The sequence below is a fragment of the Panulirus ornatus genome, chromosome 11 (assembly GCF_036320965.1).
Source record: "Panulirus ornatus isolate Po-2019 chromosome 11, ASM3632096v1, whole genome shotgun sequence".
Taxonomy (NCBI): Eukaryota; Metazoa; Arthropoda; class Malacostraca; order Decapoda; family Palinuridae; genus Panulirus; species Panulirus ornatus.
Window position 1 is genome coordinate 54,310,617 of NC_092234.1, and position 14,323 is coordinate 54,324,939.

The 14,323-nt window shown below is 38.2% G+C and overlaps 1 protein-coding gene across 11 annotated transcripts in view; it reads right to left on the reverse strand.

The window, feature by feature from the left end:
• Positions 1–14,323, reverse strand: part of LOC139751551 (mechanosensory protein 2-like) — a 1,369,287-nt gene that overhangs the window by 39,213 nt on the left and 1,315,751 nt on the right. For 3 of the 11 annotated variants that reach the window (XM_071667089.1, XM_071667087.1, XM_071667092.1), the window contains exon 7: positions 9,761–9,867. The exons of the other annotated variants lie outside the window; for them this stretch is intronic. In XM_071667089.1, coding sequence (XP_071523190.1) covers positions 9,766–9,867 — 102 coding nt within the window. In that variant the 3' untranslated portion in view covers positions 9,761–9,765. The remainder of the gene's footprint in view (positions 1–9,760; positions 9,868–14,323) is intronic. 11 annotated transcript variants of the gene reach the window in all.

Here is a 14,323-nt window from a genome sequence, read left to right on the forward strand (position 1 = left end):
GTAATAAAAAAGTGTGGTGGTGAGAGCAGAAGAGGCTGTTGTGAAATGGTTTGGGCACATGGAGAGAATGAGTGAGGAAAGATTGACAAAGAGGATATATGTGTCACAGATGGAGGGAACGAGGAGAAGTGGGAGACCAAATTGGAGGTGGAAGGATGGAGTGAAAAAGATTTTGAATGATCGTTGTCTGAACATACAGGAGGGTGAAAGGCATGCAAGGAATAGAGTGAATTGAAATAATGTGGCACACCAGGGTCAACATGCTGTCAATGGATTGAACCAGGGCATGTGAAGCGTCTGGGGTAAACCATGGAAAGTTTCGTGGGGCCTGAATGTGAAAAGGGAGCTGTGGTTTCAGTGCATTACACATTACAGCTAAAGACTGAGTGTAAACAAATGTGGCCTTTGTTGTCTTTCCCTAGTACTAACTTGTGCATGCACGGGGGGAGAGGGGTTGCCATTTCATGTGTGGCAGGGTGGCGATGGGAACGGATAAAGGCAGCAAGTGTTGATATGTACATGTATATATATATATATATATATATATATATATATATATATGTCTGTGTATGAATATGTATATATTCGTTGAAATGTATCGGTATGTATATGTGCATGTGGACGTCTATGTATATATATGTGTATGTGGGTGGGTTGGGCCATTCTTTTATCTGTTTCCTTGCAATACCATGCTATCGCATGAGACAGCAACTAAGTATAATAAATGAATATATATATATATATATATATATTTTATTATTTATTATTATACTTTGTTGCTGTCTCCCGCGTTTGCGAGGTAGCGCAAGGAAACAGACGAAAGAAATGGCCCAACCCCCCCCATACACATGTATATACATACGTCCACACACGCAAATATACATACCTACACAGCTTTCCATGGTTTACCCCAGACGCTTCACATGCCTTGATTCAATCCACTGACAGCACGTCAACCCTGGTATACCACATCGCTCCAATTCACTCTATTCCTTGCCCTCCTTTCACCCTCCTGCATGTTCAGGCCCCGATCACACAAAATCTTTTTCACTCCATCTTTCCACCTCCAATTTGGTCTCCCTCTTCTCCTCGTTCCCTCCACCTCCAACACATATATCCTCTTGGTCAATCTTTCCTCACTCATTCTCTCCATGTGCCCAAACCACTTCAAAACACCCTCTTCTGCTCTCTCAACCACGCTCTTTTTATTTTGCTTTGTCGCTGTCTCCCGCGTTTGTGAGGTAGCACAAGGAAACAGACGAAAGAAATGGCCCAACCCACCCCCATACACATGTATATACATACACGTCCACACACGCAAATATACATACCTACACAGCTTTCCATGGTTTACCCCAGACGCTTCACATGCCCTGATTCAGTCCACTGACAGCACGTCAACCCCGGTATACCACATCGATCCAATTCACTCTATTCCTTGCCCTCCTTTCACTCTCCTGCATGTTCAGGCCCCGATCACACAAAATCTTTTTCACTCCATCTTTCCACCTCCAATTTGGTCTTCCACTTCTCCTCCTTCCCTCCACCTCCGACACATATATCCTCTTGGTCATTCTTTCCTCACCATTTCAAAACACCCTCTTCTGCTCTCTCAACCACACTCTTTTTATTTCCACACATCTCTCTTACCCTTACGTTACTTACTCGATCAAACCACCTCACACCACACATTGTCCTCAAACATCTCATTTCCAGCACATCCACCCTCCTGCGCACAACTCTATCCATAGCCCACGCCTCGCAACCATACAACATTGTTGGAACCACTATTCCTTCAAACATACCCATTTTTGCTTTCCGAGATAATGTTCTCGACTTCCACACATTCTTCAAGGATCCCAGAATTTTCGCCCCCTCCCCCACCCTATGATCCACTTCTGCTTCCATGGTTCCATCCGCTGCCAGATCCACTCCCAGATATCTAAAACACTTCACTTCCTCCAGTTTTTCTCCATTCAAACTCACCTCCCAATTGACTTGACCCTCAACCCTACTGTACCTAATAACCTTGCTCTTATTCACATTTACTCTTAACTTTCTTCTTTCACACACTTTACCAAACTCAGTCACCAGCTTCTGAAGTTTCTCACATGAATCAGCCACCAGCGCTGTATCATCAGCGAACAACAACTGACTCACTTCCCAAGCTCTCTCATCCCCAACAGTCTTCATACTTGCCCCTCTTTCCAAAACTCTTGCATTCACCTCCCTAACAACCCCATCCATAAACAAATTAAACAACCATGGAGACATCACACACCCCTGCTGCAAACCTACATTCACTGAGAACCAATCACTTTCCTCTCTTCCTACACGTACACATGCCTTACATCCTCGATAAAAACTTTTCACTGCTTCTAACAACTTGCCTCCCACACCATATATTCTTAATACCTTCCACAGAGCATCTCTATCAACTCTATCATATGCCTTCTCCAGATCCATAAATGCTACATACAAATCCATTTGCTTTTCTAAGTATTTCTCACATACATTCTTCAAAGCAAACACCTGATCCACACATCCTCTACCACTTCTGAAACCACACTGCTCTTCCCCAATCTGATGCTCTGTACATGCCTTCACCCTCTCAATCAATACCCTCCCATATAATTTGCCAGGAATACTCAACAAACTTATACCTCTGTAATTTGAGCACTCACTCTTATCCCCTTTGCCTTTGTACAATGGCACTATGCACGCATTCCGCCAATGCTCAGGCACCTCACCATGAGTCATACATACATTAAATAACCTTACCAACCAGTCAACAATACAGTCACCCCCTTTTTTAATAAATTCCACTGCAATACCATCCAAACCTGCTGCCTTGCCGGCTTTCATCTTCCGCAAAGCTTTTACTACCTCTTCTCTGTTTACCAAATCATTTCCCCTAACCCTCGCACTTTGCACACCACCTCGACCAAAACACCCTATATCTGCCACTCTATCATCAAACACATTCAACAAACCTTCAAAATACTCACTCCATCTCCTTCTCACATCACCACTACTTGTTATCACCTCCCCATTTGCGCCCTTCACTGAAGTTCCCATTTGCTCCCTTGTCTTATGCACTTTATTTACCTCCTTCCAGAACATCTTTTTATTCTCCCTAAAATTTAATGATACTCTCTCACCCCAACTCTCATTTGCCCTTTTTTTCACCTCTTGCACCTTTCTCTTGACCTCCTGTCTCTTTCTTTTATACATCTCCCACTCAATTTCATTTTTTCCCTGCAAAAATCATCCAAATGCCTCTCTCTTCTCTTTCACTAATACTCTTACTTCTTCATCCCACCACTCACTACCCTCTCTAATCAACCCACCTCCCACTCTTCTCATGCCACAAGCATCTTTTGCGCAATCCATCACTGATTCCCTAAATACATCCCATTCCTCCCCCACTCCCCTTACTTCCATTGTTCTCACCTTTTTCCATTCTGTACTCAGTCTCTCCTGGTACTTCCTCACACAAGTCTCCTTCCCAAGCTCACTTACTCTCACCACCCTCTTCACCCCAACATTCAATCTTCTTTTCTGGAAACCCATACAAATCTTCACCTTAGCCTCCACAAGATAATGATCAGACATCCCCCCAGTTGTACCTCTCAGCACATTAACATCCAAAAGTCTCTCTTTCGCGCGCCTGTCAATTAACACGTAATCCAATAACGCTCTCTGGCCATCTCTCCTACTTACATAAGTATACTTATGTATATCTCGCTTTTTAAACCAGGTATTCCCAATCATCAGTCCTTTTTCAGCACATAAATCTACAAGCTCTTCACCATTTCCATTTACAACACTGAACACCCCATGTATACCAATTATTCCCTCAACTGCCACATTACTCACCTTTGCATTCAAATCACCCAACACTATAACCCGGTCTCGTGCATCAAAACCACTAACACACTCATTCAGCTGCTCCCAAAACACTTGCCTCTCATGATCTTTCTTCTCATGCCCAGGTGCATATGCACCAATAATCACCCATCTCTCTCCATCAACTTTCAGTTTTACCCATATTAATCGAGAATTTACTTTCTTACATTCTATCACATACTTCCACAACTCCTGTTTCAGGAGTACTGCTACTCCTTCCCTTGCTCTTGTCCTCTCACTAACCCCTGACTTTACTCCCAAGACATTCCCAAACCACTCTTCCCCTTTACCCTTGAGCTTCGTTTCACTCAGAGCCAAAACATCCAGGTTCCTTTCCTCAAACATACTACCTATCTCTCCTTTTTTCACATCTTGGTTACATCCACACACATTTAGGCACCCCAATCTGAGCCTTCGAGGAGGATGAGCACTCCCCGCATGACTCCTTCTTCTGTTTCCCAATTTTGAAAGTTAAAAAAAAAATACAAGGAGGGGAGGATTTCTGGCCCCCCGCTCCCGTCCCCTCTAGTCGCTTTCTATGACACGCGAGGAATGCGTGGGAAGTATTCTTTCACCCCTATCCCCAGGGATAATATACATATATATATATATATATATATATATATATATATATATATATATATATATATATATATATATATATATTTATATTTATTTATTATACTTTGTCGCTGTCTCCCGCGTTTGCGAGGTAGCGCAAGGAAACAGACAAAAGAAATGGCCCAACCCCCCCAAACACATGTATATACATACGTCCACACACGCAAATATACATACCTACACAGCTTTCCATGGTTTACCCCAGACGCCTCACATGCCCTGATTCAATCCACCGACAGCACGTCATATATATATATATATATATATCAGGTGTTTGCTTTGAAGAATGTATGTCAGAAATACTTAGAAAAGCAAATGGATTTGTATGTAGCATTTATGGATCTGGAGAAGGCATATGATAGAGTTGATAGAGATGCTCTGTGGAAGGTATTAAGAATATATGGTGTGGGAGGCAAGTTGTTAGAAGCAGTGAAAAGTTTTTATCGAGGATGTAAGGCATGTGTACGTGTAGGAAGAGAGGAAAGTGATTGGTTCTCAGTGAATGTAGGTTTGCGGCAGGGGTGTGTGATGTCTCCATGGTTGTTTAATTTGTTTATGGATGGGGTTGTTAGGGAGGTAAATGCAAGAGTCCTGGAAAGAGGGGCAAGTATGAAGTCTGTTGGGGATGAGAGAGCTTGGGAAGTGAGTCAGTTGTTGTTCGCTGATGATACAGCACTGGTGGCTGATTCATGTGAGAAACTGCAGAAGCTGGTGACTGAGTTTGGTAAAGTGTGTGGAAGAAGAAAGTTAAGAGTAAATGGGAATAAGAGCAAGGTTATTAGGTACAGTAGGGGTGAGGGTCAAGTCAATTGGGAGGTGAGTTTGAATGGAGAAAAACTGGAGGAAGTGAAGTGTTTTAGATATCTGGGAGTGGATCTGTCAGCGGATGGAACCATGGAAGCGGAAGTGGATCATAGGGTGGGGGAGGGGGCGAAAATTTTGGGAGCCTTGAAAAATGTGTGGAAGTCGAGAACATTATCTCGAAAAGCAAAAATGGGTATGTTTGAAGGAATAGTGGTTCCAACAATGTTGTATGGTTGCGAGGCGTGGGCTATGGATAGAGATGTGCGCAGGAGGATGGATGTGCTGGAAATGAGATGTTTGAGGACAATGTGTGGTGTGAGGTGGTTTGATCGAGTAAGTAACGTAAGGGTAAGAGAGATGTGTGGAAATAAAAAGAGCGTGGTTGAGAGAGCAGAAGAGGGTGTTTTGAAATGGTTTGGGCACATGGAGAGAATGAGTGAGGAAAGATTGACCAAGAGGATATATGTGTCGGAGGTGGAGGGAACGAGGAGAAGAGGGAGACCAAATTGGAGGTGGAAAGATGGAGTGAAAAAGATTTTGTGTGATCGGGGCCTGAACATGCAGGAGGGTGAAAGGAGGGCAAGGAATAAAGTGAATTGGAGCCATGTGGTATACAGGGGTTGACGTGCTGTCAGTGGATTGAATCAAGGCATGTGAAGCGTCTGGGGTAAACCATGGAAAGCTGTGTAGGTATGTATATTTGCGTGTGTGGACGTGTGTATGTACATGTGTATGGGGGGGGGGTTGGGCCATTTCTTTCGTCTGTTTCCTTGCGCTACCTCGCAAACGCGGGAGACAGCGACAAAGTATAAAAAAAAAAAAAAAAAAAAAAAAAAAAAATATATGTATATATATATATATATATATATATATATATATATATATATATATATATATATATATATATATATATATATATATGTAGCATTTATGGATCTGGAGAAGGCATATGATAGAGTTGATAGAGGTGCTCTATGGAAGGTATTAGGAATATATGGTGTGGGAGGCAAGTTGTTAGAAGCAGTGAAAAGTTTTTATCGAGGATGTAAGGCATGTGTACATGTAGGAAGAGAGGAAAGTGATTGGTTCTCAGTGAATGTAGGTTCGCGGAAGGGGTGTGTGATGTCTCCATGGTTGTTTAATTTGTTTATGGATGGGGTTGTTAGGGAGGTGAATAAAAGAGTTTTGGAAAGAGGGGCAAGTATGAAGTCTGTTGGGGATGAGAGAGCTTGGGAAGTGAGTCAGTTGTTGTTCGCTAATGATACAGCGCTGGTGGCTGATTCATGTGAGAAACTGCAGAAGCTGGTGATTGAGTTTGGTAAAGTGTGTGAAAGAAGAAAGTTAAGAGTAAATGTGAATAAGAGCAAGGTTATTAGGTACAGTAGGGTTGAGGGTCAAGTCAATTGGGAGGTAAGTTTGAATGGAGAAAAACTGGAGGAAGTAAAGTGTTTTAGATATCTGGGAGTGGATCTGGCAGCGGATGGAACCATGGAAGCGGAAGTGGATCATAGGTTGGGGGAGGGGGCGAAAATTCTGGGAGCCTTGAAGAATGTGTGGAAGTCGAGAACATTATCTCGGAAAGCAAAAATGGGTGTGTTTGAAGGAATAGTGGTTCCAACAATGTTGTATGGTTGCGAGGCGTGGGCTATGGATAGAGTTGTGTGCAGGAGGATGGATGTGCTGGAAATGAGATGTTTGAGGACAATGTGTGGTGTGAGGTGGTGTGATCGAGTAAGTAACGTAAGGGTAAGAGAGATGTGTGGAAATAAAAAGAGCGTGGTTGAGAGAGCAGAAGAGGGTGTTTTGAAATGGTTTGGGCACATGGAGAGAATGAGTGAGGAAAGATTGACCAAGAGGATATATGTGTCGGAGGTGTAGGGAACGAGGAGAAGTGGGAGACCAAATTGGAGGTGGAAAGATGGAGTGAAAAAGATTTTGTGTGATCGGGGCCTTTACATGCAGGAGGGTGAAAGGAGGGCAAGGAATAGAGTGAATTGGATCGATGTGGTATACCGGGGTTGACGTGCTGTAAGTGGATTGAATCAGGGCATGTGAAGTGTCTGGGGTAAACCATGGAAAGCTGTGTAGGTATGTATATTTGCGTGTGTGGACTGACTCTCTTACCCTTTTGTTACTTACTCGATCAAACCACCTCACACAAAGAGTCCCTTCTGTACTGGACACAACTACTGGATGGAACCAAAGATTAAAAGTGTGGTGATGTATGTGTGTCTTAATTGTGGAAGTCACATCTTGGGCATGATGGATCTTTTGATATGCTGAAATGGTGTCTGTACTGTGAAAGTGATAGGTGGTGTTCTGAATGCAGAAAAGTGAAACTCATATCTGTCTGGAGAATGTAGTTTCTCATGGGGTGGTGTATAAGACTGGGCTGGGAGGGCAGCTGTTTAATGCTTGATGGGTTATAATTGTATATACATATATGTTTTTTCATAGTTTTGTTTTATTTGGAAAGGGATTTGCAAGTATAGTCTGTTAAAGTGTGAAGCCTTTGTCAGCTTTGTATTACAATTTAGGGACTAGTGATTTGTTATGGAGAGGGTGTTCCCAGACCCTGCCTGCAAGAGGTCATACAATGCATGAAAAGTCACCTTCAGCAATGGTGCATCATCATAGTCAGTGGTAGAAGAGTAGAGTTTTGTTAAGAAAAATTCTCACTCCAAAGGAGCCCATTAATTCCTTGCTTCAAGGAGTACAGCCCTGAAGCTATATGAGCCCTATACAAGGGTTTTTGGGATTGTAAGAATAAATAATAATAATAACAATGATAATAATGATACTAATACTACTACTAATATAATAATACTGTAATATACAGGAGTTACCAAACTCTGCCTGCAAGTGGTTACACCATGAGTGAGAAGCTACCTTTAGGAAGGCTGTATCATTGTCAAAGTGTGGAAAGGAATCCAGTCTTGAAGATGTAGAAGCCCCAAAGAAAGGGTCTTCGGGTTGTATAATATAGGCATATATACATACATACATATATATATATATGCCTATATATATACATATATATATATGCCTATATATATATATATATATATATATATATATATATATATATATATATATATATATATATGATTGTATGTATGCACAAACATATACAGTACACAGAAACACATACATATCATAAACACATATATACATAAACAAACATGATATAAAACAGAGAATATGAACAACTATTACAAAACAACAAAGCATGCAGAAATAGCAGAAATGGAGACAAATTATATATATGTAAATACATATAAAAAAGAAAAAAAAAATGACCTGAACCGTGTGCAAGCCAGTGAAAGTGAGATATAGGTTTTGATGTGTTGTATAAAGTAGCTTTTTATGAGATTTAAGTCTGCTCTACACTGCGTAAGCAGATAAAAAAAACCCATTATAATTTGGATGTATTCACATTTATAAGGTGTCTGTATCAATTCAAAAAGAAATGACTGTGACCTTTTAGTGTCACCTGACATGAGATAAAGGCTTCGTTGTCTTTTGCAGATGACATTTCATTAGCCTGAGAAGTATGCAGTCATGAAGTGTCATCTTTAAAACTCTTACAATGAATCTTTTTCATTTCATGAAAAAAACTTTCCGTCTTTATTCTTGGTGATGTTAGTCAAGCAAAACTGCTTTTTGCAGAACTGAACAAAGTATATTATACAGCAAAATTTCCTATTAATCGGAAGGAAAACTTGGATTTACGTAATGAGGTTTATCCATGATAAAATATCTGCGTACAGAAAAAGAATTTTGAAGTACTAAAGTTTTAACTACAGTATACTGATTTCAAAACTTAATATTTCTCGAAATTATGATAGTTATATAGCAACATATTTTCAATTACATGTAAGTTCAAGTATCACATCTAAAACAACTTTATATCATTGTTTCTGTGATATTTTGTTCAATATAACTTCTACAAACAATAAAATAATTCTAAATTAATCATCATGAGACTATAATATCATGAATATGATGAGAAACACAAGTCACTCATAATGCTTCAATATCTTTGGTACAGTAATGTGCATTTTCACTTTAAAACCTCTAAGTACAGAAGCCATAAATTATGCCCAAAATGATGTTTTTCATATCAGAATACTGCATTCAGATTCATCCACAGTCAATCTAGGTTTTGCTGTATAAAAATCTGGTGTAGTTCTGCAACATTAATGTAATTTGGGTCCCATACCCAAAAGCTCCACTGACAACTCACATCAATTCTTTTTTTTTTTTTTTAAAGATCTTTTTTATACAGTGTCACATAGCCACACCTCACCTTCGCCTAAGGTTGCAAATATGCTTGTTAAGGGGGTTGCAAAGCTTTGAATAACTGCATCTGAACAAAAAAAATAAAAAATATTACAAATAATATCCTTATTTATCTCCGACCCACCTTTCCTACTTTGAAACAAGATTGTTGATTAAGTCAATTGGAAGAGGGAAAATGATGGTCGAGTTCTTCTCTGCTGATATTTGACTGAGCGTTTGCAAGTAGCGTAGCTGGAAGTATTGTATATCTGGGTTAGTATTATCTAGCTACCTAAGACTACTGAAGCAAGTCTGGAAAGTTAGGACAAACCTGGATTGTTAGTACGCAAGCATTCCAGTTTCATGCTTAGTATCTTATGATTTCTACTTATAACTGGTTTCTTAGAAGACTGTAAATGTCAGCAAGTGACCTACGTGAACTGCCATGTATTTACATGCTACATGTTAACAAAGGTTTGTAACACTGTTACTTCTGATGATGAAAAAGTAACTCCTATTTGATAGTTGCAATATATATATATATATATATATATATATATATATATATATATATATATATATATATATATATATATAATTTCATAAATAATTATGATTTACAGGCATATATTTCTTCCAAATTTGCTACAGTTCTCCAACTTGATCTTTGAAGTATACCCTCTTCATTTCTTTTAATGATACATATCGAACATCATTAGCTCTCTACACAGCCTATAATGATACTTGCTAAAGGCTAGTTTCACTTCTTATAATATCCAAGCACTTTACTGTCTACATCGACTACAGATTATCTTGCACATATATTTTTACCGTCATGGAAATATTATAGCATTTATTTACCTCATAACTGAGATCTGTTTGTTGGTTATTGAATAAATGCCAGTGATGTTCACTGATATATTATTAAACGAGAGTCTGAGCATGCAATATCATGTGAAAATTATATAGCAAAAGTAGTATTCAAAAGTGCTGAATCTTATAAATGCTGGTGCTTCTGTGCTTTCTATGTATAAATGATAGGGTGTGCTACTAATAACTCATCCACACAAGGACACCAACATCACTGAGAATCATGAGAACTGGGTTTAATAACATACATCAAAAGGTTTTAATAGGGCCAGCAAAGGTTGAACACCATCAAGGATTGAAATGACATTAAGAACATAATTGAGTCTGATGACTTTTTAATTCTGAGTTGTCATTAAGGTATCATAACTGACATACATATGAGTGTAGATAGAAACAAATTTCTAGAAGATATTCAAATTACATTAATTGTTTTGTCATCAGAAAACCTTTTGTTATTTCTTTCCCAAAACACCTACTGCTATTGTAAATTCAATCAAAACTTCATTAAGACAATGATTAACTTAAGTGGTACCTTAAAGATCAAAAAATATGTACGGTATACATACTTATGTGGTGCCCATCCTAAAATTATAAATACCGGCAAATATAGAATCTAAGGAATTTAAATGCCTGGAAGTTGAAGATGAGTGTTCACTTCATCAGTGATTTAAATTTTTTCATGCTTTCATTTGCTTAACATGAAACACATTTCAATCAGAGAAGCACTCAAAATTGGAGAAGTCTACGAGAAAAATAATCCCAATAGTATCTATTATGTCAGTAATGTAAACAATAATCATAACAGAATCAAGGTTTATGTCCATCATATTTATATATCTCACATCACTTAAAGGACACTTGCCATGGCAATACTAAAATGACGATGGCAGAATTTCTAAGGATGATTTAACATCTTAAAAATATTTTGATAATGACAGATGAACAGCCTGAATAATAGCCAGTCCTTTTTTAAAAAAATGCTAGACAATGTGACACAAATTTAGTGTTTCTCCATATTATGAAGAACTGACTGAAAAATGAAACTTTATAAGCATGGGGAAGGCAGAGCATTCAGACCAACCAGACCAGTCACCCATGGAATGCAAAATCACAACAAAACTAGACCCTCAGGCTACATTGGCAGACCTCAAACAAAGAATGTAACTGTTATTCAGTTACTATCTTTCGCCACCTTAAGTTGGAGCAGAAAATATAAATACCATTTCAAATAGAAAAGCTTTGCTATTACTCAGATCAGCATGATATCGATTAAGCATTCCTAATGGGAAGCTCTGATAAAATGATGGCAATCATCCTTTGCCTGCCTCTAAAAAGCCCAACACATGGCTTTTTCACATACATAAATAAGCTGATTTAACATGGTTTATCAATCAGGATTTTACAGGCCTGGGAAGGTAAAAGTTCATCTTAACTACAACTGTCATCCCTAAAAGGATAAAAAAGAAAAAACTAAAAAAATCTTAAGGTATATCTATCTCCTTAAGCATACAATAGGGAAGTGCCATTAGCCTGATATCACTCTATAATCTACAGATGGTCTAAAGTTTGTGGACACTTGTGTGCATTATCAGGCTTTTCTAAAACAGAGACATGCCACTATGAGAGAGAGAACCTGAGTTTTAGCAAAGCTTGTTAACTCATGCAAGAGTACACAGTTTTGGGCCATCTTCAGACAGCAGTGCAATGACGTTTGTATTTGAGATCCATGAGTGGAGTTTGGGCATCTACATTTATGCCCTTTCTCCTCAATGGGTGATAGTCTAGCTGAACTGAACTCTAATTCTAATACTGCCTACAACTTTTTTACTAATGAAACATGATTCTATTGTTTATTCAGTGGAATTCATTTAGATGAAAACATTTATCTGCTATTCCCCTTTTCTCACCTTACTGAAATACACGATTTACAGTGGAGCTAAAACATCGTCCAAGATTCAGATGCATATCAATATGCAAAAAAGTTCTGCATTGCTAGCACTTGGAAAGGTTCTCATAAGATCAATTAATGAAGATGGTCATGCATTAAAAGTTGTATTTCTTTTTCCATATAAACTTATCATTATGTGACTAATGTTGACAAAGAATGGGGTAATTTCTGCATTTTTGAACAAGAGAATATTACAAATATACCCTGTAAATAGTAAACAAGGCTTTACTAGCTCTGTTTTAAAATCAATTTTGCTCTGATATCTTATACTAAAGTCAACAAATGGCATGACCATTTTAACCCTATTCTAAACAAACCACACAAATTAATTGCTGCCAAAGACATATTTTCACATTAACTAAATGAAGCTATTCCTAAGAAAGGGGCTTGAGATCACTGCAGCCCTGATGATGGTCACGTTACTGGATACTGTAATAATGCTGGAAATGGCTGAGATACTGGATGCGATGATGGAGATAATAAAAGCACTAAAGACAGACACTTGACAGAAGAGAAAATGGTGACACTGTTGACTGTGGTTTCTGATGATATACTGTTTTGGTGACTGTGGTTGTGGTGTTAGTGGTGATGCAGGGTTTTGGGGTTAATGTGTGTCTCATTTGTTGGTATAGTACAATATAAGGAGGGTGGGACCCTGACTCTTAAGCTTACATCACTATCAAACAACTTTTAAACTTTAGTATACTGTCTGCATTCATATTGTTATCACTTACCTATATTCCAATCATCCTTTACTGAAATACTATGGAAGTAGTTCTTTACATCTTTTCTAATCAGTATCTTGCATAACTACGACCTCTTTTGCTCTTTCATTACACCTTTAAAAGAAGTGTTCACTGATGACACTGCCAATCTTACTAAGAATCCTGAAGGTGGCAGTCAAATCTCATATTCTTCTATCTTCCATGCAGGGGTAATTCATAGCCTTTACTCACTCATTTCAAGTACTATGTTTATTGCCTTCCTCCAAAGCTTCTCTGTATGATTTTCATATTTCTTTAACCCCTTTGGTGTTATGGATATCAAACTATTATCATGAAGCAGGGTTCTGTGATTGTCAACCTACACATGTAATTTCCAGCCACCAAGTTATATAGTGCACTCTGTACGCTGGCCACAAATAGCAACCCACACAAAAGCTGTGTCAATGAAGCTCCCTAGAGGAGCTTCTAAGGACATACAGAGTCTGTGGAGCCCATCTTAACCCAAAGAGTCTTTCACATCCACATTATCCTTATTTAGGAGTAGTCAATCTGGTAATTGATTTATTTTCTTATAAATTACAAATGATTTATTCATAATTCAAAATAAAAAAACTGTGGTTTTGATGATTTTACTACTTCCTATCACAATAAATCAGGTATGAAACTGAACTTTATTTAACTTGTAAACAGAGGAAAAAGTGAGAAGTTTAATCTTAAAAAATATATATATATTTTCTGTGTACATTTAAAAAAAAAAAAAAAAAAAAAAAAAAAAAAAAAAAAAAGCCATTTTTTCATACGGGGGAGGGGGGGGGTGAGGTTGAATATAATTAGTTGCAAGCTAAAAGGGTTAAGTGTAGTGACCAAACCTAAGATGCAGATTCTGATTACAATGTAAGTCATGAATAGTCTGAAACATTAATTCATCTATGCACTTAAATACAACTTTGATATTTTGCCTTAATATCAATTATAGCCATATCTAAGCCTCCTCTTACTGTGTTATCTCTTCAGTACTTATCCTTTGCTTAGCAACTTCAACATATCTGACCAATTCTGAAACTTATCAAAATTCTTTTGTATTCAATGCAATTTTAGTCATTCCTTAATGTCATTACTTATCATGACATTAGAATCATCTTAAAAAGTAGTCAAGTACAAATCT